The sequence below is a fragment of the Syngnathus scovelli genome, chromosome 19 (assembly GCF_024217435.2).
Source record: "Syngnathus scovelli strain Florida chromosome 19, RoL_Ssco_1.2, whole genome shotgun sequence".
Lineage (NCBI taxonomy): Eukaryota > Metazoa > Chordata > Actinopteri > Syngnathiformes > Syngnathidae > Syngnathus > Syngnathus scovelli.
This window is the reverse complement of record NC_090865.1, coordinates 5,602,899-5,629,471: the sequence shown is the minus strand read 5'-3', so window position 1 is coordinate 5,629,471 and position 26,573 is coordinate 5,602,899. Positions and strand designations below refer to the sequence as shown.

The 26,573-nt window shown below is 45.2% G+C and overlaps 3 protein-coding genes and 1 long non-coding RNA gene across 5 annotated transcripts; 3 read left to right on the top strand and 1 right to left on the bottom strand.

Annotated features, from left to right (window-relative positions):
* Window positions 1-704: 704 nt before the first annotated feature.
* On the top strand, window positions 705-8,769 carry LOC125987255 (H-2 class I histocompatibility antigen, K-B alpha chain). Its single transcript, XM_049751520.2, has 6 exons — window positions 705-873; window positions 6,377-6,640; window positions 6,766-7,044; window positions 7,138-7,446; window positions 7,567-7,680; window positions 7,787-8,769. The coding sequence occupies exons 1-6, from the start codon at window positions 816-818 to the stop codon at window positions 7,864-7,866; spliced, it is 1,104 nt and encodes a 367-aa protein (XP_049607477.2). The 5' UTR covers window positions 705-815; the 3' UTR covers window positions 7,867-8,769.
* On the bottom strand, window positions 8,286-14,118 carry LOC125987323 (uncharacterized). The gene is made up of 2 exons (XR_007487976.2): window positions 13,967-14,118; window positions 8,286-9,241 (listed from the first exon to the last, which is right to left on the bottom strand). It is a non-coding gene; the product is annotated as an uncharacterized lncRNA (long non-coding RNA).
* A 51-nt stretch (window positions 14,119-14,169) lies between these two features.
* On the top strand, window positions 14,170-21,719 carry brd2a (bromodomain containing 2a). The gene is made up of 12 exons (XM_049751403.1): window positions 14,170-16,110; window positions 17,592-17,892; window positions 18,012-18,149; window positions 18,223-18,373; window positions 18,508-18,707; window positions 18,786-19,328; window positions 19,403-19,531; window positions 19,612-19,806; window positions 19,886-20,145; window positions 20,234-20,553; window positions 20,632-20,757; window positions 20,916-21,719. Exons 1-12 carry the CDS (start codon window positions 16,079-16,081, stop codon window positions 21,041-21,043), a joined length of 2,523 nt encoding a protein of 840 aa, XP_049607360.1. The 5' UTR covers window positions 14,170-16,078; the 3' UTR covers window positions 21,044-21,719.
* A 258-nt stretch (window positions 21,720-21,977) lies between these two features.
* Window positions 21,978-24,554, top strand: hsd17b8 (hydroxysteroid (17-beta) dehydrogenase 8). Of its 2 annotated transcripts, none has more exons than XM_049751578.1 (9): window positions 21,978-22,070; window positions 22,837-23,039; window positions 23,112-23,207; window positions 23,292-23,387; window positions 23,458-23,543; window positions 23,618-23,702; window positions 24,051-24,093; window positions 24,199-24,273; window positions 24,362-24,554. In XM_049751578.1, the coding sequence occupies exons 1-9, from the start codon at window positions 22,025-22,027 to the stop codon at window positions 24,379-24,381; spliced, it is 750 nt and encodes a 249-aa protein (XP_049607535.1). In that variant the 5' UTR covers window positions 21,978-22,024; the 3' UTR covers window positions 24,382-24,554. The 2 variants fall into 2 exon arrangements, with proteins under 2 accessions (XP_049607535.1, XP_049607533.1); XM_049751576.1 differs by having other exon boundaries at window positions 23,112-23,228.
* The last annotated feature ends 2,019 nt before the right edge of the window (window positions 24,555-26,573 follow it).

The window sequence follows — 26,573 nt, the reverse complement described above, 5'->3', positions numbered from 1 at the left end:
GCGGCCCCGTGAAGATATGTCCCCCCCCACCCTTATTTTGAGAACGGTAAGTGGTGAACTCCAACAGTTTTTTTTTTTTTTTTTTTTTATAGCGTTCCTGTTACAATTTTTATCCCCCCTCCCCACCACCTGGGACAAAAGGAGGCTTCAGAACTGAAATTTCTTCTCAATTATTCATTCAAATCAATTCACTCAAATCATTCTCGTTATGAAAGATTTGATCACAATACGTGTGTGGCTTTTTCTTAAATGTTTGACATTGCTATAGTGTCAGCTTTTAATTATATTGCGCTGTCATTTCAAAGAAAATTAATAACTGCAACAATATTAATTTGCTTTGAAAATACCTGAGTATTAAAATGGATGGATGAATGATAATCACTCCTTGTAGCATGTAACGGTACACAAAAAGAGGAGTTTCTTTGCATCGAGGTTTATGCAAAGAGCTCACGTAATTATATTGTTGCTTTTTGGAGAAGGGACTGAGTGTTCCGTCTGTACGACTGGTCTTTGAATGCACCCCGTTCAACGGCAGGACGCGGATGAATTTAAAGACATCAAATGAGAATAATCCTTTATAAAAAAAAAAAATTGACTGACGCAAACGTGAGTTCTTCATGTTTTTATTGAAAACAACATAGTGCTGAAGCCGTACGGCATCGGTTTTTCGCTTTCCAAACAAGGCGTGCGCGCTCCCGCGGGGCGGGGGGAACAAAGTCTCACGGGTGGAATAAAATCGAGCACAACACCCGTCGAACGAGGAGTTTCAACAGTCTAGATTCGCGTCTGCTGTTTTCCGTCCTTCAATTAACTTGATGCTTGGAATGAATTTACTCTTTGTTGCGGTCGTGCAAATAAGCAGCGTGACGCCTGGTAAGTTTTACTTTTGCTTACAACTCGTTTATTATCCTAAAGATTGACTTGAATATATTGAATGAATTTCGGAATATATTGAATGAACTTCGGAATATATTGAATGAACTTCGGAATATATTGAATGAACTTCGGAATATATTGAATGAACTTCGGAATATATTGAATGAAACTTGACTGACGTCATCATTGCCGCCATCTTGTACATGCATTTTGTTGCTGCCGCAATTATGAACCAGTCAGCTCGCAATATCGTGTCAGCTATTCTTAGCAATGATGAAATTGTCAATGCACTGGCGAGTGCTTGTACCACCCAAAATCCCCCGGAGACACATGCCCAGCAATATCATGCTTTGGACGAAGAAGTCCAGGCTGCTTTTAATCGGGGCAGACCTGGGCGCACAACAGACCAGGCTTCTGTTAATCATCGCAACCTCAGTTTGCCATCGACCTCACAGCAGTGCCCCACAACAGCCCCCCTGTACAATCTACGCCCATTAACTAGAAAGGGCCCAAGACAGAAGAGGTAAGAATTAACCCTACCTATGTTAATTTAAACCGCACGTTGAGCGGGGGGTCTGGTCCGTGAAAATATTGTCTGACATTAAACCGGTCCGTGGTGCAAAAAAGGTTGTGGACCGCTGCGTTATGGCACTGCGCTCCGGCGCGGCACTTGTAGAGGTTAGAGAATGGAAAGCTGCAGCGGTTGCATGGGTTGCATGAACTAAAAGAGAAGCTGTTCATATAGATATCATTAGAATCACCCACAACCATGCAGGCTGAATATTTAATTTAGTATTGAACGCAGGCTATTTGATGGACGGCGACACATTGTCACGTTGCTCACACAGCGGACTGCGGACATACAGACAAATGTATGTGAGATTATGCCTGGCGGAGATTATTGCTATGGAACTAATTTTTGTTTACAGTATTCCATGGTTAATTATTTTCATAATGCATACAGTGCAGTTTTTACCTTTCCTTTACCAGTACTGTAAATATGGAAGAGTATTAGGGCCACTGAATATTTTTTTTAATGGGGAACTTTTTTTTTTAAATTCATTCTACAAAAAAGTCAGAACTCTGACTGTATACTGTAAAAGTTAAAGTCAGCCCAAAGAAAATTACTTTTAGAAAAAAAAACTCTCTTTCAAGATGCCTGTATTTTATGTGTGAGGCCTTCTGATGGATGGTTTTGTGTTCCTACTTTGTGTGGACTGGTTCATTGTCAATTTAGTATCACTGGGAAATGTACATACCCGACTTGTCATGTCGTGGGCAGTAACTAGTACATGTACCCAATTGTTCTTAAATAAAGATTTCAGGTCTTTGCCAGGCCTGAGCATTTGCATTGCATGATACTTTATAATTCTACTTCACTACATCTCAGTTTGTGTCAGTTTAGGGGTCCGGAAGTGGAAAAGTTTGAGAACCCTATGCTTTTAACAGTACAACTGAAAGAGTCAAACTCTTACTGTATATACTTTTACTTGAAAAGAACTGAATACTTCATCCACAATTGAATATAAAATGCCCCGTGGGGACTAAGCGGTTCAGAAAATGGATGGATGGATGGATGCATGGCACTTACAGTATCTATATGGTGATACATCATATGAAACTTACAGTATCAAAGTCAAAGTCAGCTTTATTGTCAATTTCTCCACATGCCAAAGACACACAAAGAAACCGAAATTTCATTCCCCCCTATCCCACGGTGACAAGACATGGCTCACAACAGACAAACAAGTAAACAAGTATAACAAAAACGTGCTGAATAAATAATGAATAAATAACACAACAAATAAATAAATAAGAGGAGCAAAAAAAAAAAAAAAAAAAAGGAGCAAGTGCGCGTACAGCAGACATTCCCGAAAATAGCGCAACAGTGCCGCACGCTACGCAGAAGGGGGTAGCGAGTTCAGGGCCCTAACAGCCTGGAGAAAGAATATCTATATGGTGATACATCATATGAAAGAATAGTATGTTATGAGAAAATCTTAGGTCCTATGACCTGTACACTCCTTTTGTCCATTATCCCTTAAACGATTAAAACTCAAATTACTTATTTGTATCCAGGTCTGTGACAATATATTATATCACAGTAGTGGAACAACTGAATTACTAATGCTAGGAGACTATCTCTCAAGTAGGTCACATGCTCTGACAAAAAGTTCAATTCCATGATTTCCATCATCAGTGAAGGGGTTGATGGGCCTTAACTCCACATCCCACTGGTGATCATAAGGGGGTTGCACAGGCACACGATTGAGTGGCCTTTGATCCTGAGGAAGTTGGAGCATTCCCATTGTCCACAGCTGCAGTGGGGACCGACTCGCCATTTTCCTCAAGCTGTGGTTGTTCCACTGGATCACAAACTCATCCACAGATCTGTTTATTCTAGGAAGATAAACATGTTGAAGAGCTGTAATGTGAAGAGGGTCAGTGCTGTCTAAAACTCTGACATATTCCATGAAGAGGAAAAGGTCTTTATAGTATGCTGACACAACCCTGTTTACTTCTGCCCACAGTCTTTCGATCCTTTGATTATGCACACTGCGTCCAACTATGAAACTTCCTCTGTTTGTTCCTCGATTTGCAATCATGAACCGTGCAACATCAATGTTCTCGTTACCAGCATCACTCCTGACATGGTGTGGCAGTCCAAATACATTCACAGCACCCTGGAAAAGATGCAAGGCAGTCGATGCTCGGTTGTCTGTGCAACATCTCAGAAAGGTAATGCAGCGACTGTAGCCATCAACTGCTCCATGATAGACAAATCCCCATGGATTTAATTTGTGGTTTGTGTCAATATGCCTGAAATAAGAAGAAATGTATTATTATTTCTGTTTTTGATATTGTTATTATTAATATTATTATCATTATTGTTGTTGTTATTATTATGATTATTATTGTAATAGACAACACTGGATGTACATAAAAATGTAACTTCATTGATTTTGCTGTAAGACTATTTGTACTTGGTAATAAGAATGTTCCAATCTCGGATGTAATGCGCCTCATGTACTAAGGCTACAAGTCCTCTGCTGCAGATGCAGTTCAACTCCTGCCTGCGACCCTTTGCTGCGCATTATTGACCAGCTAGGAAAAAATAACTAATGTTAATCAAATTTATAAAACATACCACACTTCATTTGGGGAAGAGACATTGTAGACCCTCCGTTGAATTGCCCTTCGTCCTCTCAAGGCTCGCCCCACTGGATCCACTGCCCTTAAACGCTCCCGTACCCGCCAACGCTGAACTCTGATTCCTCTCCCTCTCAAACTACCAGTGACATAGGTCTCTCCAGAACCGGGGGTTTGTCTGATAATATCAGCAATAAGACGATCAAGATCGTCATTTGTAATGTCAGTGAAACTCCCATAATCCATCAGACCGAGTTGTGTCCTGTAGTTGTACAGTGTTCGGATATTTACAGACAGCATCCGAGATATGGTGATCCAGCTAAACCCTAAATCTCGCATGTGAATCAGCTGAGCAGCTGGTATGTTGTACCTTCAAAGAGAAAAAATAAAGTAAAAACAAATGTGTTAATGTGTTTATTCACATGTGAATTAATTGTCTTATTCCTATAGCAAGTACCTTGCAGCCTATAATATTTTTTATGTGATGATAAATAATAATAAGTTTGTAAGTAGATATTATTCTTGGGCTGCATTAGCCTAGATCCCCATACACTTGTTTAAATATTACTTACCTCAGCCTTCCTCTCTGAGATCCAGAATGTGTGCCCATGTCATGCGGTCGTCCATCAACTTCCAGCTGGACTGTTATTTCCGCCAACATCTCATTTAGAGACTCGTAGAGTCGTTCAAGAAGGACGCATAATGTTCTTTCAGCAATGTTTTGTTGAACATTATTACTCATAAGCACTATGAATGACGCAATGATGGAGATATGATCCTCAATGTGACGAGATACAGTCTCCAAACTGTTAGTGTCATTTGGAGTACAACCTATAGCAAAAAAGTTATCCAGTTCAGTAAAGTACTGGAATATTTCAGCTGATGCCATTTTATTAAGCCAGCAAATTCTGAAGGCTACCACCTGACTTGACTTGGTTTTAGTACAACTTCATTTAATTTAATTTTTGGGTGGTACAAGCACTCGCCAGTGCATTGACAATTTCATCATTGCTAAGAATAGCTGACACGATATTGCGAGCTGACTGGTTCATAATTGCGGCAGCAACAAAATGCATGTACAAGATGGCGGCAATGATGACGTCAGTCAAGTTTCATTCAATATATTCCGAAGTTCATTCAATATATTCAAGGTTCATTCAATATATTCCGAAGTTCATTCAATATATTCCGAAGTTCATTCAATATATTCCGAAATTCATTCAATATATTCCGAAGTTCATTCAATATATTCCGAAGTTCATTCAATATATTCAAGGTTCATTCAATATATTCAAGGTTCATTCAATATATTCAAGGTTCATTCAATATATTCCGAAGTTCATTCAATATATTCAAGGTTCATTCAATATATTCCAATGTTCATTCAATATATTCAAGGTTCATTCAATATATTCAAGGTTCATTCAATATATTCCGAAGTTCATTCAATATATTCAAGGTTCATTCAATATATTCCAATGTTCATTCAATATATTCCGAAGTTCATTCAATATATTCAAGGTTCATTCAATATATTCCGAAGTTCATTCAATATATTCAAGGTTCATTCAATATATTCCGAAGTTCATTCAATATATTCCGAAGTTCATTCAATATATTCAAGGTTCATTCAATATATTCCGAAGTTCATTCAATATATTCAAGGTTCATTCAATATATTCAAATGTTAATTTCCTGAACGGCATGCCATATATATATATATATATATATATATATATATATATATATATATATATATATATATACACACACACACACACACACACACACACACACACACACACACACACACACACACACACACACACACACACAAACAACTTGTTTTACCTAAACACTCATTTCCTCATAGTTAGACGGGAACACAATTCTATTATCATAACTGTTGGAATAGTTACTTGTTAAAGTTGAAAAACTTAAAAATGAATATATGAAACAAATGTCCATTCAATTAAATATGAAAAAGCGAACGTACCGTAATGAAATTTTACACAGTAGAGTTTGCGATTAATATTTCATGGTAAAGCAATAAAGTTTTATCTAATCTTTCAGAAAAGAAACATTGTATAACCTCCCGAATAGACAATATAGATCAATTACACGGGAATAGTTTTTTTGGGCAAATTAAAGAGAATAGCAAAAGTTATGTGATTATATACATATATGTGTAAATAAAATATTTATATTCAAATCGGTGATGAGGGGCAACGAACTTCATCATGTCAAGTGCTGCAATGTTCCAACTGCAGACAGAATAATTGAAAATATGAATTGCCCAATGTAAAAACAGAGCAAGATCATGTGTATCACTTTTGTTTTTGTCTTTCAGTCATTCACACGCTCAATTATTTTACAACGGTGTCTCAAGTTGCAAAGCTACCAGAGTTCCTGGAGGTGGCGTATGTTGACGGCGTTCAGATTCTGCAGTTTGACAGCAACCACAGGGAAACGAAAGCAAAACATGACTGGGTGAACAACATCACAGAAGATAATCCGCACTTCTGGGAGACAGAGACAGCGATCAATATTCAGAATGAGCAGATCATGAAAGGCAACATTGAAACTGCTAAAAAGCGCTTCAACCAAACTGGAGGTTTGTTTACGTCGGCTCGTAAAATTCATTTCATGTGCTGGTACACTTCATGACGAATAAACAGACGTGTCACTGCCGGCTCCTCTCCGATTATCGTCACTGAATGCTGTGTGCGATCCTTTCAGGTGTTCACATGATTCAGGTGATGAAAGGCTGTGAATGGGACAATGAGACGGATGAGGTTGATGGTTGGGAGCACTATTGTTACGATGGAGAAGACTTCCTATCATTTGAGGCGAAGACGATGACATGGATCGCAGCACATCCACAAGCTTTCACCACCAAAATCAAGTTGGACCAAATTGACAGGCTTAATGAAGTCAAGAAGATTATGCAGACTGAGGTGTGTCCTGAGCTGTTGAAGAAGCATTTGAGGAACGGGAGGGACTTCCTGACGAGAACCGGTACATTGTCCTCTCTCCACACATCTTCTTTCTTACACATTCTCTCCATCTTTCCTGCCCTCCTCACACGTTTCCCTCCATCTTTGCATGCAGAGCTTCCCAAGGTGTCTCTCCTGCAGAAGACGCCTTCCTCTCCGGTCACCTGCCACGCCACGGGTTTTTACCCCATTACATCATCCCTCTTTTGGAGGAAGAACGGCGAGGAGATCCACGAGGACGTGGAGATGGGGCCGACCCTCCCCAACCACGACGGAACCTTCCAGACCTCGGTCGACCTGAAAGTGGAGGTGACGCCCGCCGCGGAGCAGGAGTACGAATGCGTGTTCCAGTTGGACGGCGTCCCGGAAGACATTGTCATCAAGCTGGACGCCGGAAGCATCCTGAGCAACGCACGCATCCAGGGTGAGCGTTTGTCGTGACTCAGACACGTCCCACTGGCTGTGGGGCTCTCGTGACGGCTCGGTGTCACGACTACAGTCATTCACGTGTCTCTCTTCTTCGCACACACTTCGCCATGTGAAGAAGAGGAAGACTGGAAGATTTTTATGGTCTGGGCCGCAATGTTGATGGTCCTCAGTCTGGTGGCGGCGGTGGTGGTGGTGGTGACAATAATCCTCCATCTCAAAAGAAAACAAGGTGAGCGACAAATGTTTCCTTCGTCAGGAACATCCAAAGAGAACATTGTTTGCCTCACGCCGTTTATGACCATTCCTAATCTCCTCTTGCTTCTCTTTCATTCCAGCTTGTAAAAAGAAAGAAGAAGATGATGCAATGATACAGGAAACAGCTGCATGTACTACACAGATGAGCACTAGAATTTAACTTTCCAATCAAAGCATAACATATCAATCATCCACTTCAATAGTAGAAGCTTGTATGCCAACTTCCAGGTGGTAGTTGAAGCTCTTCCTGACAGGGGATTCTGCCAGACGTTCCCAGCAGACCCTCACAGAGCGTTTGGGTCTGCCGGGCCGGGTCGGACCGGCATACCGTATCATTTAGCCTGTTGTTGCTCGTTCATGTCTGTTCTTGGTGTTGGATTTTGTTGAATACATTTCCCCCAAAATGCGACTTACACGAGCAACTTATATGTGGGGTTTTTTTTTCACTTTATTGTGCATTTTAGTCCGAAAAATATGGTTCATGTGTTCCGTTTTATTGATTTAGATGTTGAATTATTAGTTTAATGGATTAAGTGAGAAAGGGGTAGGAATCTAAAAGGCTATGCTTCCTCCTACTCCTTTGTGAGCATTCTTTGTTGTGTATTTTTTTTTCAGTTTGTTGTTTTTTTGTTTTATTTGTTTGTTTCACGGACTTAGATATGGCACTCTAAAGTGTTAATTGTTTTATTTATTTTTCCCCTATTTTTCATATTTTAAATATGTTACAAATAAAGATATATCAATCAATCAATCAATGTCAAATGTGAGAGAGAATATAAAATATATATACACATTGTGCATATACACTAGTTTGTTGCTAGTGGCAAAAATGTTTTATTTTGAAATTGCTGTGATCTATTTGGCACCAGAAATAATGACAAAATGTCCAACACTTGTTTATTTTATTTTTTTTATAACATACTATAAAAATGTAAATGTGACTTGTGTAAAATGTGATAAAGTGTGTGTGTATATGGTTAGGGGTTTGATTCACAAACAGCTCACAGTCATGCCTTTTTTGTTGTTGCTGCTGATACGCTTTCAATAAAACGCTTGGGTGATGTTTGCTGAGTTGTCTTTCAAGTGGAGCGCCACAACAATATCGATAGCGTGTTGAGATGTTGACTCGTTTAAATTCATCATATACTTCCGAAAACATGACACAAAGCGAGCGTCTCATCGATGCGTTTCAAGCTGGCTGGCTCAATTTGCTTTGCATTGGTCCAAATTATCCATAACAATAATGCTGGAAAATTTAAAGTATCATAAATTAATAACATGGAAATATTTCTATTTTACTGACATATAAAGAGTATACCAATCAAGCAGAACAAATGAAGAAAGAAATAAAACAATAAATTCTAGGGCGCAAATATCAAAGTTAATCACCAACAAAAACACTACAAATTTGTATCATTTTTAAGATGCACAATGCTTAAGAATCGTATGTTTACTGCTCTGAGTTGAAGGAACGCTGCTCAAAATGGCCAGTAGATGGCAATCTCACACTCCCAAAAGTCTGGGAAGGTCGTGACCTACAGAGGATGACACAGGAAACATTCCAAATGAGTGCATTTTTTTTCTTCTTTTTTAAAATACATTTTACCAAGAGTCCTCAAGTTTCAATGTTCATATTGTACATCACTGATAATATACTTCCTACTTGCACGTATTGGCAAATAATACCGAAGCATTATAAAACCCTCCGCGAGTCGTCACCTTATCGTGGTGGAGGGGTTTGCGTGCCCCTATGATCCTAGGAGCCATGTTGTCGGGGGCTTCATGCCCCTGGTAGGGTCACCCATGGCAAACGGGTCCTAGGTGAGGGGCCAGACAAAGCACGGCTCACAAGCCCCTTATGATGAGTAATATAAATGGACTTAGTTTTCCCTCGCCCGGACGCGGGTCACCGGGGCCTCCCTCTGGAGCCAGGCCTGGAGGCGGGGCTCGAAGGCGAGCGTCTGGTGGCCGGGCCTTCGCCCATGGGGCCCGGCCGGGCATAGCCCGAAATGGAAACGTGGGTCCCCCTTCCCATGGGCTCACCACCTGTGGGAGGGGCCGAAGGGGTCGGGTGCAATGTGAGCTGGGCGGCAGCCAAAGGCGGGGACCTTGGCGGTCTGATCCCCGGCTGCAGAAGCTGGCTCTTGGGACATGGAATGTCACCTCTCTGGCTGGAAAGGAGCCCGAGCTGGTGTGTGAGGCAGAAAGCTTCCGACTAGATATAGTCGGACTAGCCTCCACACACAGTTTGGGTTCCGGTACAAGCCCTCTCGAGAGGGGCTGGACTCTCTTCCACTCTGGAGTTGCCCACGGTGAGAGGCGTCGAGCAGGTGTGGGTATACTTATTGCCCCCCGGCTGGGCGCCTGCACATTGGGGTTCACCCCGGTGAACGAGAGGGTAGCCTCCCTCCGCCTTCGGGTGGGGGGACGGGTCCTGACTGTTGTTTGTGTCTATGCACCAAACAGCAGCTCAGAGTACCCACCCTTCTTGGGGTCCCTGGAGGAAGTGCTGGAGAGCGCTCCTTCTGGGGACTCTATCGTTCTACTGGGTGACTTCAATGCTCACGTGGGCAATGACAGTGAGACCTGGAAGGGCGTGATTGGGAGGAACGGCCCCCCTGATCTGAACCCGAGCGGTGTTCTATTGTTGGACTTCTGTGCTCGACACGGATTTTCAATAATGAACACCATGTTCAAACATAAGGGTGTCCATGTGTGCACTTGGCACCAGGACACCCTAGGCCGCAGTTCGATGATCGACTTTGTAGTCGTGTCATCGGATTTGCGGCCGCATGTTTTGGACACTCGGGTGAAGAGAGGGGCGGAGCTGTCAACTGATCACCACCTGGTGGTGGGTTGGCTCCGATGGTGGGGGAAGATGCCGGTCCGACCTGGCAGACCCAAACGCTCTGTGAGGGTCTGCTGGGAACGTCTGGCAGAATCTCCTGTCAGGAAGAGCTTCAACTCCCACCTCCGGCAGAGCTTTTCCCACGTCCCGGGGGAGGCGGGGGACATTGAGTCTGAGTGGACCATGTTCCGCGCCTCCATTGTTGAGGCGGCCGACCGGAGCTGTGGCCGTAAGGTCGTTGGTGCCTGTCGTGGCGGCAACCCCCGAACCCGCTGGTGGACACCGGCGGTAAGGGATGCCGTCAAGCTGAAGAAGGAGTCCTATCGGGCCGTTTTGGCCTGCGGGACTCCGGAGGCAGCTGACAGGTACCGGATGGCCAAGCGGAACGCGGCTTCGGCGGTTGCTGAGGCAAAAACCCGGGCGTGGGAGGAGTTCGGTGAGGCCATGGAGAATGACTTTCGGACGGCTTCGAGGAAATTCTGGTCCACCATCCGGCGTCTCAGGAGGGGGAAGCAGTGCAACGTCAACACTGTTTACAGTGGGGATGGCGTGCTGCTGACCTCGACTCGGGACGTCGTGAGTCGGTGGGGAGAATACTTCGAAGACCTCCTCAATTCCACCTACACGCCTTCCATCGAGGAAGCAGGGCCTAGAGACTCTGAGGCGGATTCTCCAATCTCTGGGGTCGAAGTCACTGAGGTAGTTAAAAAACTCCTCGGTGGCAAGGCCCCGGGGGTGGATGAGATCCGCCCAGAGTTCTTAAAGGCTCTGGATGTTGTGGGGCTGTCATGGCTGACACGCCTCTACAACGTTGCGTGGACATCGGGGACAGTGCCTCTGGATTGGCAGACTGGGGTGGTGGTTCCCCTCTTTAAGAAGGGGGACCGGAGGGTGTGTTCCAATTACAGGGGAATCACACTCCTCAGCCTCCCTGGTAAGGTCTATTCAGGGGTGCTGGAGAGGAGGGTCCGTCGGGTGGTCGAACCTCGGATTCAGGAGGAGCAATGTGGCTTTCGTCCTGGCCGTGGAACAGTGGACCAGCTCTACACCCTCGGCAGGATCCTCGAGGGTGCATGGGAGTTTGCCCAACCAGTCCACATGTGTTTTGTGGACTTGGAGAAGGCGTTCGACCGTGTCCCTCGGGAGGTTCTGTGGAGGGTGCTTCGGGAGTACGGGGTGCCGAGCCAACTGATAAGGGCGGTTCGGTCCCTGTATCACCGATGCCAGAGTCTGGTCCGCATTTCCGGCAGTAAGTCGGATTCGTTCCCAGTGAGGGTTGGACTCCGCCAAGGCTGCCCTTTGTCACCGATTCTGTTCATAATTTTTATGGACAGAATTTCTAGGCGCAGCCGAGGCGTTGAGGGGGTCCGGTTTGGGGACCTCAGCATCGCGTCTCTGCTTTTTGCAGATGACGTGGTGCTGTTGGCTTCTTCAGGCCGTGATCTCCAGCTCTCGCTGGAACGGTTCGCAGCCGAGTGTGAAGCGGTCGGGATGAGGGTCAGCACCTCCAAATCCGAGTCCATGGTCCTCGATCGGAAAAGGGTGGAATGCCCTCTCCGGATCGGGGATGAGATCCTGCCCCAAGTGGAGGAGTTCAAGTATCTTGGAGTCTTGTTCACGAGTGAGGGGAGGATGGAGCGTGAGATCGACAGGCGGATCGGTGCAGCGTCGGCAGTAATGCGGACCCTGTACCGGTCCGTTGTGGTGAAGAGAGAGCTGAGCCAAAAGGCAAAGCTCTCAATTTACCGGTCGATTTACGCTCCTACCCTCACCTATGGTCACGAGCTATGGGTCGTGACCGAAAGAACGAGATCTCGGATACAAGCGGCCGAAATGAGTTTTCTCCGCAGGATGTCCGGGCTCTCCCTTAGAGATAGGGTGAGAAGCTCGGTCATCCGGGAGAGACTCGGAGTAGAGTCGCTACTCCTCCACGTTGAGAGGAGCCAGATGAGGTGGCTCGGGCATCTTATCAGGATGCCTCCTGGACGCCTCCCTGGGGAGGTGTTCCGGGCATGTCCCACCGGTAGGAGACCCCGGGGACGACCCAGGACGCGCTGGAGAGACTATGTCTCTCAGCTGGCCTGGGAACGCCTTGGGATCCCCCGGGATGAGCTGGATGAAGTGGCTGGGGAGAGGGAAGTCTGGGAGTCCCTCCTGAAGCTGTTGCCCCCGCGACCCGACCCCGGATAAGCGGAAGAAGATGGATGGATGGATGGATGGATGGATTATAAAACAATTCATTTCTTAACATTCATGATTTTTAAAAGCAAAAACGAGCAAGTGACAGGACAAAACTATAAAAAAAAAAACTGGCAGTTCTCAAAGATTATACGCAAATATCAAAGTTAAATACAAGTGAACTGATTTAGAGCAGTGATTATTTGCATACCACTAGAGTCTAGTGACTAGACGACGCCTAGATGTGCCACACAGAATGGTCAATTTCAGAGATTAGACGCATTGAAAGAAAAAAAATTAAATGGCCATCCTGGAGGTCATCAGCTTTTGTCTCCTCTTTGGATCTGTTGGAATCATGATGCATTTACTGTCTTTCTTTTAAAACGAGTGAAGTACAACAGCAGAAGCTTCCCAGGACATGCGCTGCCTACTGGATTAGAAAGCATGTTAATCTCATGTAATCTTATTTCATCTCGGTGATCTCCTGGGTCTGTGTGAGTGTCCAGTGTGATCAAAAAGGACGTTTACGATACCATTCACATGGAAATGGCCGACTGTATTCAAGAGTCTGGTGAGTGAACAGCTGCGGGGATGACGACTTGTTTTGCATGGCTGCATAATGTTGTTTTCTCAACGGCCACCCAGCCCGACTGGTTTGCACCAATATTTATCAATGTCTTTTTCATTTTAGGGCTGTGCACACCTTTGTAATTGTGATCTCTAGACCACCAGCCTAGGAGAAAAATACTAGAGAGAGAGAGAGAGAGAGAGAGAGAGAGAGAGAGAGAGAGAGAGCGAGAGAGACTACTGATGAGTCAGAAGTGGTTGTGATGTAATCCTTTCCTTCCACGCCACCTCCCGCACGAACGATACAAACTGGCCCTGTGTGAAATGGACCTGCTCTACCTGCTGTTAAACAAAAAGTTATGCATACAGTGCTTGTCAATGAATTCCATCTCTGACAGGGCAATAAATTAAATAAAACACTGAGATTCTTTAAATGTGTGGTTCTTATACTTAAAAGTACCACCAAAAAAAATACTTGGCTCTCTGCAACTAACTTTAAAATGCAGCAAAGTAGGCCAAATATATTAATTGTCACACGCACAGGTTGAATAAACACATTGCTTAAACTAAGGAAAAAAAGAATTTCAATCATTTAAATGTATTGCATTCAAGTTAAATAATTATAGCTAAATGAAGTGCTTCAAAACACTTGCAAAGATTGACTGACCTTGCATACAACTGAACGGTACTTTAGCAGTGATTCTTAATTATGATTGTTTTTTCTAAAATATGTTACTGGCCTTGAACCTAAAATTTTTCTCATTTAATCCACTTTTGGTGATACACAAAAAAAAAAAAAAATGTGTCATCTCCCCGGTCTTCCATTGCACCATTGCAGTGACGCATGCGCATGCGCAGTGTTTCGCCTCCACGCAACACGACGGAGCTCGCGAGCTAGCCTTTTTATTTATTTTTTTACGACAAATTGGACGATTTAACATCTACACCTAAATCTGGATCGTTCGGGGACTCTTCCTTCTCCCAGGGATGATAAAAAGCGACAGACATTTGGGCAATCGTGATTAAATCGGCAAAAACGCGACTCGTCACGTGAGCAATCCTGGCCAATCACCGAGAGACAAGCACAGACTCAAGCCTGCTCTTTGTTTGGATTATTGTGGCGTTTCTACCCGAAACTGTTGAGGAATTACTTGTTCAATTTCTACGTAGGGGTGCAAAAACGAGATTTTTCTTCACCAGGGCCCTGTGAAATAGGCTCGTTTGAATTGCTTGGCAGTAGTTTCGTTTCCAAGTTTCGCTCAGCATTGAGAGTCGGGGTGTATCTGGTCATGTGATTACCCCTCCTCCACCCTGCCCCGTAGAATGGGAGAAGGGCGGACATGTTGGAGGGAATGTGTTGCTTAAAAAAAAAAAAAAAAAGTATCGTGTTGGAAGATCAGAAGATGTTTTCGAGACAAGTTTCGCAGTATCTTTTGGATTTACCAAGCCACATTTGTCTTTATTTTAATCCTTGGGATTTGGGGGGTATACCTTTTTTAACATTTACATTTCTTATCACTATCAACTTCGCACGCATTTTTTATCACATTTTCCCCTTCCACAATGTTTTCTCTGTTTTGTCGAGTACTCAGTGGTTTGATTTGCATGTTTAAGTGACTTTGCTGGTCGTCTGTAACCTTGGAGAGTGGGGGATGGGCGCATGTTATTGGCTAACCATTGACACGTTAGACGAATTTTGTCAAGTTTTTTTCTTTCGAATGTTATATGTCACTTTCGCTATTTGATAACAAAGTGTGCAGTTAGCGACGTCATGCCTTTAGTTACATGGCAATTTTTTATTGGACGTAAGAGATTAGCAGCCCGACTAGTTCCAAGCCGCGATAAAACTGCTGCGTCATCCTGTTGTTCCCGTTGCCAAGCACGTATTCAGCGTTTTTTCATGATAGTCATGCTTGATCGCTATATTTTGTTTTATTGATGTCATTGCGCACGTTTAACTGTTTTGACAATATACTCTTTGTTCTCCAAGCGGGCCATGTTCGACGTCGTTTGTGTCTTTCAGTATGGATGAAACGCAATTGTCAATGTGGTTTCCGTTCGGTGGTGACACGTACTGGATTTAGAAGTGTCATTTGGGAAAATTATTGCGATACCTGAGCACAATTTGATGATTTAAGTCGTCGTCGTCGTGGAATAAGATGGCGACCGGCGCCTCTCTGCGACTGATCTTCTGGTGAGTGGGGAGAGGCCAGAATCGGTATGAGGGCGGTGTCATCCTGCGGCTCGACCAATCGGGTTGCAGAAAGACGCACAGAAAGCCCGCGTTTGTTGCGCATTGGCCAATCGCCGCCTCCGCTTTGCATAGGTTGACGTAATTCAAGACCTTCCAGTTTAGAGGTCCTTGCAAAAATGTCTGCTAGCTCATAATCACGAAGAAGGGACGTGAACACGATAAGCGGGAGGAAAAGGCCACAAAGACTTTGTGTGACTCCCTTTACAGTAAAGAATTGCTTTGAATGCTTTCTACTTCAAAGGCTTAGCGAGCCGTTTCAGGGTGCAGTGAAGCTGACTTGCAACGCGAAGAGCCAATCGCAACTCAAAGGGCGGGGACGTTTTCAGCACGCGTAGCCAATAGGGTGCGTCGTGGGTTTATAAAGGAGCTGGCGTAACTAAGCAAGCGCCATTTCTACGAAGCAGGAGGAAGTCTACGTCGCTGCTGGAGAAACCGATTAAAAAAAAAAAAAAAAAAAAACACGGAAAGCGGAACACAACCGGATACTGGCTCGAATATAGCAAAACGCAATCCGGATCCATCCCGATGGATATGGCCGTTAACCCGCTGATTGACAGGTATCTACTGGTAAACTTGACTCTCAGCTTCCCATCGGATGCGATATTTGCCCCCAAAAATGTCATGAATCTTTGTTTTATTTTGATGAGATGTTGGGACTATACCGGCGCTGTGTCCGTATGCGCGCGCCAAAGTATCCCCGGAGAAATTGATGCGTACACGGGAACTATTGACTAAGATCGGACGCGGAGTTTATGACGCGGCACTAAAATGTGTGTAAATGTGTCGGCTATGTTTGCAGGATACCGGCGCGATGTTTGCAGCGCTGCTAGCCTTAGTTAGGTCGCATTAGCTCCCCGTAATTTTGGCGCAATCGCACATCACCATGACACATATATTCCATTTAAATCGTAATTAACGCCTTAGTATGTATGCTACGATGTTATGACGTGTTAGTCTCGGACTCGACCAATGGTTGTTATGATCGTAGCCAGCCGTGGTGGTTTTGTTTCAACCGGTCAAGTCGAAGATGCTACTTGACCATTGTGTGGTCCGTTGTCCAGGTTACGGCGCCCAGTGTCACTCAAATTAGAGATTAAAATGCTTATTTTTTTTTTTTACCATTTGACTTTATATTTTTATTTTGCGACTAAGCACCAGTATTTGTTAGCCAAATAGCACAATCACCAAGTCATTTTTGTATGTTCACAGAAAGACAATAAATTGAACAAACACGAGTCCACTTGCCTCGATTAAACTTTTGCAGGTTACCATGACTGACAGATTTGACTCATCAGACGTAATGAAACTTTTTGGCAAGAAATGTTTTGATGACATTGTGTCAGGAAGCTAAAATGCAACTATGCTATTAGGGTTAAAATGTGTTCACATCCACTTTGTTTTATTATGTTGTACCTTTTTTTATATATATATATAAAAATAATAATAATAAAGCACTAATTGTCAAACGTTTCCAAAGGCTCTTATCATTCCAAAAACAGATGAATACAACCAGATTTGGTGTATTTTGCCAATTTGTCTCCTGCTCCTTCCACAAGGCAAATCAAATTGTTTATTTCCCACAGGGATGCAAAAAAAAAATTCTGCGTGTAGTTAAATAATGCTGATAATTATGTGGGTATAAACACTTTACAGCAGAGTAGAATTCCCCCAGCGACTTGCACTTTTAAAGTGGCCACTAGGGGCAGTAGCGAGTCAATAGAAGCCACGTTGCAGGTCAAAGCAACATTTCCTGTAACAAGATGACTGCCACTGTGAAAAAAGGCAACATTTATAAAAGTCTACAGGATGACATTCTGATCTTGAGACGTCAATAACTATAGAAGCGCTGGTAGATAAGCACCCTACTTTTTTGAAGAGGGGTAGCGGGGGGCGCTGTTAAGTCAGAATTTCTCTGCAATAACGGCTTTATATAGTCACCATTTGTCCCCTGTAATATTATCAATAAGTGGAGACAAAGATGAATTAATCTCGCCTTACTGCATAGCCTTGCTAAGCTGCCACACTGTGCTCTCCACAGCTCCCACGGTGGGCTGGATGTCGGCCTAATGGGGCTCACGGCACTGGAGCAGAGTTCCGGCACGGCTGGAAAAAGAATCCGGAAGCCGTCTCTGCTCTATGAAGGCTTTGAAAGCCCGGGGATGCCACTACACAACCAGGCCCCCGGGCACCCACAGTCCCTGACAAAAGAGTCTGGCCGACGGGGGAAGATGACAAACCAGTTGCAGTTCCTTCAGAAGGTTGTGCTCAAGTCGCTGTGGCGTCACCATTTTGCGTGGCCCTTCCACGAACCAGTTGACGCCGTCAAGCTCAACCTGCCTGTGAGTTTGCATCAAGACATGTCATTTCGTTAGGGGCATGGCTGGGCAAAGTCTCCATTTCTCAAAAGTAGTTCTTTTAAAATAAGTTTCATTTTATAAATGTTTTAATCTCTCTCCAGGATTATCACAAGATCATCAAAGTCCCAATGGACTTGGGCACCATCAAGAGGAGGCTTGAGAACAACTACTACTACAGTGCCAGCGAATGCATGCAGGACTTCAACACCATGTTTACCAACTGCTACATTTACAATAAGGTACGACCGACAGCTGTGAACGAAGCAGGACGAGAGGCTCCTCATTGTTTGCTTTCCGTGTGTGTCATTATAGCCGTCGGACGACATCGTCTTAATGGCCCAGTCACTGGAGAAAGCGTTTCTACAGAAAGTGGCGCAGATGCCCCCCGAGGAAGTGGACTTGAGCCCTCCCCCGCCACGTAGCAGACCCGTCAAAGCGGGAAAGAGGGGCAGAGGAAGTATGGGTGCGTAGCAAAGCCCAATTGACAATTATGTTTTTTTTTTTTAAATGCCTCACAGGCAAATAAAATCCATCAAAGCTACGGCTCACACATTTTGCGAACCGCCGCTAAGCATCGTCTCGTGATTTGCTCCTCAGCCTCCGGCGGCATCACCACCGCACACCAGGTGCCAGCCGTCTCACAGTCTGTGTACTCGCCGACCACCCCGGAGACCCCCGAAACCATCTTGTCCACCCTGCCGAAAGCCATCATGACCAAGAGTTTGTCCCTCTCCCTCCCTAATGAGCACGGCATCCCCCAAATGACCAGCCTGCCGCCCACACAGCCCACCACCAAGGTAAGACTCGCCATGATAATATGCTTATCGTGGAAATGAGACATGGCAAACACGCTTATAATTTTCTTTTGATGACAGAAAAAAGGCGTGAAGAGGAAAGCCGACACGACCACCCCCACCACGGTGGCCATGCCCATCATGAGCTCCATGAACGTTGCCGGCATGGGCTTAGGCCTGGGCAGAGGGCACGACTCGCCGCTCACCCTCACCGCACTCGGAGTGGAGCACGACACAGGCCTGAGCCTTGGCCAAAGTCTAGGCCTGAGCCAGGGTCTGGGTCTCAACCAGGGTCTGGGTCTCAACCAAGCCATGGGTATAAATGCGGATCACGGACAGGTCCTGCTGGGTGGCAAAGCACCCGGAGGCTGCAGGAGAGGAGTAAGCGGGCGGCCCATCAAGCCCCCCAAGAAGGATCTGCCCGACTCCATCTTGCCAACGCCGGTGCGTCGCAGCAAGCTAACGCCGCAGCTGCGCTACTGTAGTGGTGTCCTGAAGGAGCTTCTGTCCAAGAAGCACGCCGCCTACGCCTGGCCTTTCTACAAGCCCGTGGACGCGTCCTCGCTTGGTCTCCACGACTACCACGAAATCATCAAGCAGCCCATGGACCTCAGCACTATCAAGGTACGCCAGGATGCACTAGCTAGAGTTAATAAGAGATGTTATTTACTAACGAAAATCTGTTTCATGGCTTGCAGAGGAAGATGGATAGCAGAGAGTACGTGGACGCTCAGCAGTTTTCGGCAGACATCAGGCTGATGTTCTCCAACTGCTACAAGTACAACCCCCCCGACCACGATGTGGTTGCCATGGCTCGAAAGCTCCAGGTAAGCCTCGCTCCAATGAGGCAGGTCCATTATGGGGAAGTGGGCAGTGCCCAAAGGTCACACGTTGGCTCGCCCATCAGGACGTTTTTGAGTTCTGCTTCGCCAAGATGCCCGATGAGCAGCCGGCACCCCCGAGCTCCTCGTCGTCTTCCTCCTCGTCCTCTTCCTCTTCGTCCGAGAGCGAGCTGAGTACCGAGGAGAGCGAGAGCGAAAGCAGCCCCAGTTCGGACTCTGAAGAGGAGCGAGCCAACCGCTTGGCCGAGCTTCAGGAGCAGGTATCGTCCGTGAAAGTGAACCTCGCCTTGTGCGTCCACTGTCATTTTCTGACCCCTGACTTTCTTTTCTCCTCCCAAGCTGAAAGCTGTCCACGAGCAGCTCACGGCACTCTCTCAGGGCCCCATAGTGAAACCCAAGAAGAAGAAAGAAAAGAAGGACAAGAAGAAGAAAAAGAGGAAGGGTGAGAAGCACCAGAAGATCGAAGAGGAGCTGGTGCCAATCAGGCCCACCAAGCCCCCCAAAGTTAGCAAAACCCCCAAAAATAAGAGCAATAAGGCAATGGGCCTTCCTATGATACCAATCAAGAAGGGCCAGAGCAAGAAAAACAACAAGAGCAAGTGAGTGTTGACACCTGCTGGGCATTCTTGGTACTACATGCTTGTGTGATAAATCATCAATACGTTTGATATTGCTTCAAATCGCCAGGTCTAAAAAGGGAGGCATGATGTTCAGCGTGCCGCCAGCCATCCCAGAGCCTCTAATACACCATTTTGACTCGGACGAGGAGGAAGAAACTGCGCCCATGTCGTACGATGAGAAGCGGCAGCTCAGCCTGGACATCAACAAGCTACCGGGCGAAAAGCTGGGTCGCGTGGTTTACATCATCCAGTCGCGAGAACCATCCCTCCGAGACACTAACCCAGAGGAGATCGAGATCGACTTTGAGACGCTCAAGCCGTCCACGCTGCGAGAGCTGGAACGCTACGTCATGACGTGCCTGAGGAAGAAGCCGCGCAAGCCTTACGGTAAGGAATAAAAGGCGATGGCCGCCTTTTTTCCATAAAGATGTAAACTTGAATCTCAATTGCGCGTTCCCTTCAAAGCCATCAAGAACAGTGCCGGAAAGTCACGTGAGGAGCTGGCGCTGGAGAAACAACTTGAACTGGAGAGAAGGCTAATGGATGTCAGCGGGCAGCTCAACTCTGGCAAGAAGCCCACCAAAGCCAAGCGTAAGTTTCTACTTTCTGCTTCTGAGGTAACGAGGTAGACGTTACCTGTATTCAAATATACTTGCGTTTATTTCATTAAATACTCTTAGTAATCACAAAAGGGCTTCAACTAAAATTTTTGAAGATTGCTCATAGCCGTTTCTTTTTCATTTTTGTAGTGGAAAAACCGGCCACCGAGTCGAGCACTCAGCCGTCACGCCTCAGCGCCAGCAGCTCCTCCTCAGACTCTTCCTCGTCTTCCTCATCCTCATCGTCCTCCGACACCAGCGAATCCGACTCTGGCTGAGAGGCAGAAGACTTTCTGAATTTTTTTCTTCCTTTTATTTTATACGAGGGGGCGGTCACCTTACCATAACCCCCTGTTGCTCCACTCCCCAGTGGATTGGACCAGAGCATCCGGTCCAGCTGAGAGCCGGCGCCTTTATTGGACCGCATGAGGAGAGGTCGGCAGGGGACTTATTTTTGGGTCTGGGTAGGGTCTGAATTGGGCCGAGTTCGGGAAGCTTCATCGGTGGGGAGATTGCATTGCATGTGTCAGGGGGAGTTTGGGTGTTCGAGCCAGAGTCCGTTCTACTTCTGGAGACGATTTCCCTTCTAACTGTGCTCGCTGTCTTGACGGTGTGTGTAGATGTTCTGTACAGTTATAGAACTTTTCTTTTATAAAGAAGTATTTTACTATTCCCTTTTTGGGAAACATCGACAGTTTGTCTCTACATTAATGCTCAAGATGTTTGTCTTTACATTAATGCTTGAGAAGACAAACGTGTGTGTGTGTGTGTGTGTGTGTGACCTGCCGAAGTTCTCCATAGTTTTGACGCAGGCGTTAAAAAGTGGGCATGGCGCTCAATCCGTGTGAAGTTTAAGTCGGATGAGTGTTTTGTTTTTCCCTCCTTTCAATTGTTTCTGTACACTCGATTGCTCCTTGTGACCAATTTGCTAATAAAAAACAAAAGCAGAAAGGACATCTGTGTTTACCGCTTTATTTTGACATTTTAGACCTGCTCACCAAACATTGTTTGGAATGGAAAAGAAACCTGCTGATACTTTGTTTTGTGTCATGATAATGACTCATTTAATGGATAAATGTAGTGTCTGAGGAGCAAAGTAAGCAAGAAGCGTTTAAAAACGTTGCATTTTGTATGGATTTTATCCTTTTTTCATGGTGACCAAATTCAAAAGTTAAACGATCAACTTTCGCCTTCAACGCCAGCGCGATTTTAGCGCCACCTAACGGCCAAACAAGACACTACAAAAATACAAAAGCAATATGGCGACCGCTCGGCGACTTGTGTCAAGGTTGGCAGTGGTGACGGGTAAATTAACCAAAACTATTTGGCAGCTGTATTAACTCTGTAAAGTTAATCTTCCAATAGTGGGTTAGTATTTTAGTTTCCTTTCCACCGCAGCAAACTCGGATTCTACTTTTTGAACACGTCACAAAATGTGCAAAACGGCGCATTACAACTGTGCGAGGTCAGACGAAGGCATTTCTCTTATTTAGGGAAAAATAATATAATCTGCCATTGCATCAACAGATAATCTTAGTACATGAAAAACCCTAAAAAGATGAATTAAAACACAGCGTACTCACCGGACATGCTTATTCGTAGAAAAAAAAAACCGTGTTGCCGCTTGAAGTGGCGAATAAATCTAGGCAGCAAACTCTTAATGTCCATTTTAACTTGAAAGGTCCTTTTTGAAAATACATTTTTGCAATTATTTGGCCTCACCGGCACCTACGTCAGACAAATGCAGTAATGATAAAACGAAAAATTAAACCCAAAATACAATTGGTTCGAGAAAAAACAGCGATTTAAAAGAACAATATTTATTTTATTATTATTTTTGCAAATAATAATAAGGCACACCCTAAAGACTTTGATGGAAACAAATTAATAGAATTTCATATAAATTGTAAACGGCCATGCAGAAGCAATTTGTAGCATATGAATGACAACTACTTCGAAGAAGGTTATTATTTTTCTGTAGCCCTGCTGACACCCTAGATTGGTCGCCATTCAATGACAGGCAACATTTTGGACAGGTCGCCATGTCAGTGTGATTTCACGTCTCATCCAGGTGGCGGTAGCGGAATTGGTCGCGCCGTGTGCCAGCGTTTAGCCTCCGAGGGCGCCTCCGTGGTAGTCGCTGACATCAACGAGGCGTCGGCCAATGAGACGCTGCAAAGCTTGCCAAGTGACCTAAGGGGTCAAGCACACATGGCCGCGGCGGCGAACGTGGCGTCAAAAGAGAGTGTGAAGACTCTGCTCACAAGCATCCAAGTTTGTCCTTCATTTTACATTTTTGACCCAAGATCTCAATTGAGAACAAATATGACAAATAAATCTGTTCAGGCTCGCTACTTCCAGCCTCCCTCGGTGTGCGTGAATGCGGCAGGCATCACCCTGGACAACTTCCTGCTAGACATGGAGGAGGAGGACTTTGACAAGGTGGTCCAGGTCAACCTGAAAGTAGGATAACCATCTGGTCCCATCCACTCATCTTGCTCCGTCTAACTAAAATTGTCTCTCCAGGGCTCCTTTTTGGTCATACAGGCGGTTGCTCAGGCCCTGGTGGCCTGCGGAGCCACCAAAGGATCCATCATTACTCTGGGAAGCATTGTGGGCAAAGTATGCAACCACATAGTTCCGTTAATGCGAGATGCTTGAGGTTGATCATGCTTGATGGATTATGTTCCAGGTGGGAAACATAGGACAGGTCAATTACGCCGCCTCAAAATCCGGAGTACAAGGTTTAACTATGACGGCCGCCAAGGAGCTCAGTAGGTGAGCAGAGCGAATTCCGGCGTAAAAATATTACGGACGCAATGTTCAGATGGGAACATCGTATGGAATTTCAGGTTTGGGATTCGGTGTAACTGCGTGCTGCCAGGGTTCATCTCGACACCCATGACGGACGCGGTGCCCGAGAAAGTGATCAGCAAGGTAAAAAAAAAAAAAATCTAAATTAATTAAATTAATACTCATACACTTATTTTGAGTTATCAAAAAGCAAGGAAGACATTATAAACAATCATTAAACTATATTGATGTTAAAACAGTGTTTAAAATCTGCTCCATTGTGTTTTCTGCTTACACTGCCACTCTGTGGCTGTAAGAAAGAATGCAGCTTTGATGAATACTATAAGTAAATGTTATTTTCCTAAATGTGAAGTCAATCATGAGTCTAAAACGCTGACGTAAATTTGTGTATGAACTAATGTTTTAAAAAATAAATGTATATTTTGTCTTATTTTTAACACCGTTTCTCTGATTGTTTTGTTTTTATGTCAGATGAAAGCTTTAATACCACTGAGAAGAATGGGAGAAGCTACAGGTGACCAATTTTTGCAAATTTCTCCCTATTTGTGCACCATAAGTGCCATAAGATTTTTTTTCATTGGGTTTTACTGTGTGTGTTATTTGGTCTGTCATCCTGTAGAGGTTGCTGATGTATGTGCCTTCCTTGCTTCGGACGATTCTCGTTACGTTACGGGTACAAGCCTGGAAGTGACAGGTACGAAATGCACACTTTAGATCCCTCTGTCAGACACTTTTATATTTCCGTGCCAAATTGTACAATTATTTATGTCTTTCTCATTCAGGTGGACTTTTCATGGGCTGAAGCAGAAGCTTGCGGAACAACATTTGTATGCCTGCCTTAAGACAGGGGTGTCCAAGCTTTTTGCAAGGAGGGCCAGATTTAATAAAGTGAAGGGGCCTGGGGGGCCAATCGTTTTTTTCAGACATTTTTGAACGACTAACATTTCATGCAAATACACACTGTTCTAAAACAAATTTCATTGTCACAATTGTCTTTATTTTTCAAATGACAAAATAACCAAACATAAGCCATTCAGGCAGATGTGAACCACTCTAAAAACACAAATTCTGCCTTTCATTCATATCTGAAGAGTCAGATAACATTGAAAAAAAACAGTTTGAAATACCTTACATGAGTTTCAAATTATTTTTTCCTCATGAACATTTTAAACAGGAGTTATAAGTAATGCAAATGTGTCTGTTATTATTGAAACTTAAAACAAGTGAGTTTTGCTCTTGTCATTTACAATATCTTTCAGAAAGTAACAGTAATAGTAAAAGTAGAACGTAATAGCTTGTGTCACATCTACAGGTTTATAACATCAACAGTCAAAGTCAAAGTCAAAGTCAAAGTCTCCTTTATTGTCAATAGCTCCGCATGTCAAGACACACAAAGCGATCGAAATTACGTTTCTCACTATCCCAGGGTAACAAGACAGAGTTCACAACGCACATACAAGTAAACAACACAGGAAAAATAAAACAAGAAGATGAACAATAAGAGTGATAGCACGCTAGCCGCTCCCGATCCACAGCAGAGTCCGGAAAGATGACAGTCAACCAGGCCACTGTGAACACGAGCACACAGCAGGCACGCACTGTCCGGTTCGTGGATCTTATCAGGCGAACGCAACCCATCTTGTCGTCCCGCGAACGAACGTACGCCAGTAGAATGGAAGGCACGGCTGGGCGAGGTGGGGTGGCCGCAAGCCTGGCCCGATGTCTCCGCGCTGGCCCCTCTCCCGCTGCCTCGCAGACCCGCTGCCGACGCATCCCAACAATGCTCCAGGACGGAGCAGTCCGAGCTCACGACGCAGTCCAACCGGGGGAGGAAGAGCAGGCCAGTCCGGCGTCGCTCCATGACGAGTATTAACATGGCCACTCATTAATGTTTAATATTAAGTAATATTTAATTTCTATTTCATTTTGACTCACAGCCCCGCGTGAAGAATCGCTGTTGTGATGCCATGTTGAGTCTACTAGTGTGTCTTTGGGGTGAAATGCTTAAACAAGGCAAGCGTCTCTTTAGAAATGAGACAAACACAATTGCCTTGATTTTCAGCGAGCAAGTATTGTAATTCCCATTTCTCTTGAAAGCGTCAACTGTCGCCATGGCAGAAATGAGCGGCGAGGGGTGGTGCTGCGACCCTTTGGTAATAGGAGGGATTACAGGTCCAAGTTTCTTTTCCATCCATTCATCCATCTTCTTCCGCTTATCCGGGGTCGGGTCGCGAGGGCAGCAGCTTTAGGAGGGACTCCCAGACTTCCCTCTCCCCAGCCACTTCATCCAGCTCATCCCGGGGGATCCCAAGGCGTTCCAAGGCCAGCTGAGAGACATAGTCTCTCCAGCGCGTCCTGGGTCGTCCCCGGGGTCTCCTACCGGTGGGACATGCCCGGAACACCTCCCCAGGGAGGCGTCCAGGAGGCATCCTGATAAGATGCCCGAGCCACCTCATCTGGCTCCTCTCAACGTGGAGGAGTAGCGACTCTACTCCGAGTCTCTCCCGGATGACCGAGCTTCTTACCCTATCTCTAAGGGAGAGCCCGGACATCCTGCGGAGAAAACTCATTTCGGCCGCTTGTATCCGGGATCTCGTTCTTTCGGTCACGACCCATAGCTCGTGACCATAGGTGAGGGTAGGAGCGTAAATCGACCGGTAAATCGAGAGCTTTGCCTTTTGGCTCAGCTCTCTCTTCACCACAACGGACCGGTACAGGGTCCGCATTACTGCCGACGCTGCACTGATCCGCCTGTCGATCTCGCGCTCCATCCTCCCCTCACTCGTGAACAAGACTCCAAGATACTTGAACTCCTCCACTTGGGGCAGGATCTCATCCCCGATTCGAAGAGGGCATTCCACCCTTTTCCGATCGAGGACCATGGACTCGGATTTGGAGGTGCTGACCCTCATCCCGACCGCTTCACACTCGGCTGCGAACCGTTCCAGCGAGAGATGGAGATCACGGCCTGAAGAAGCCAACAGCACCACGTCA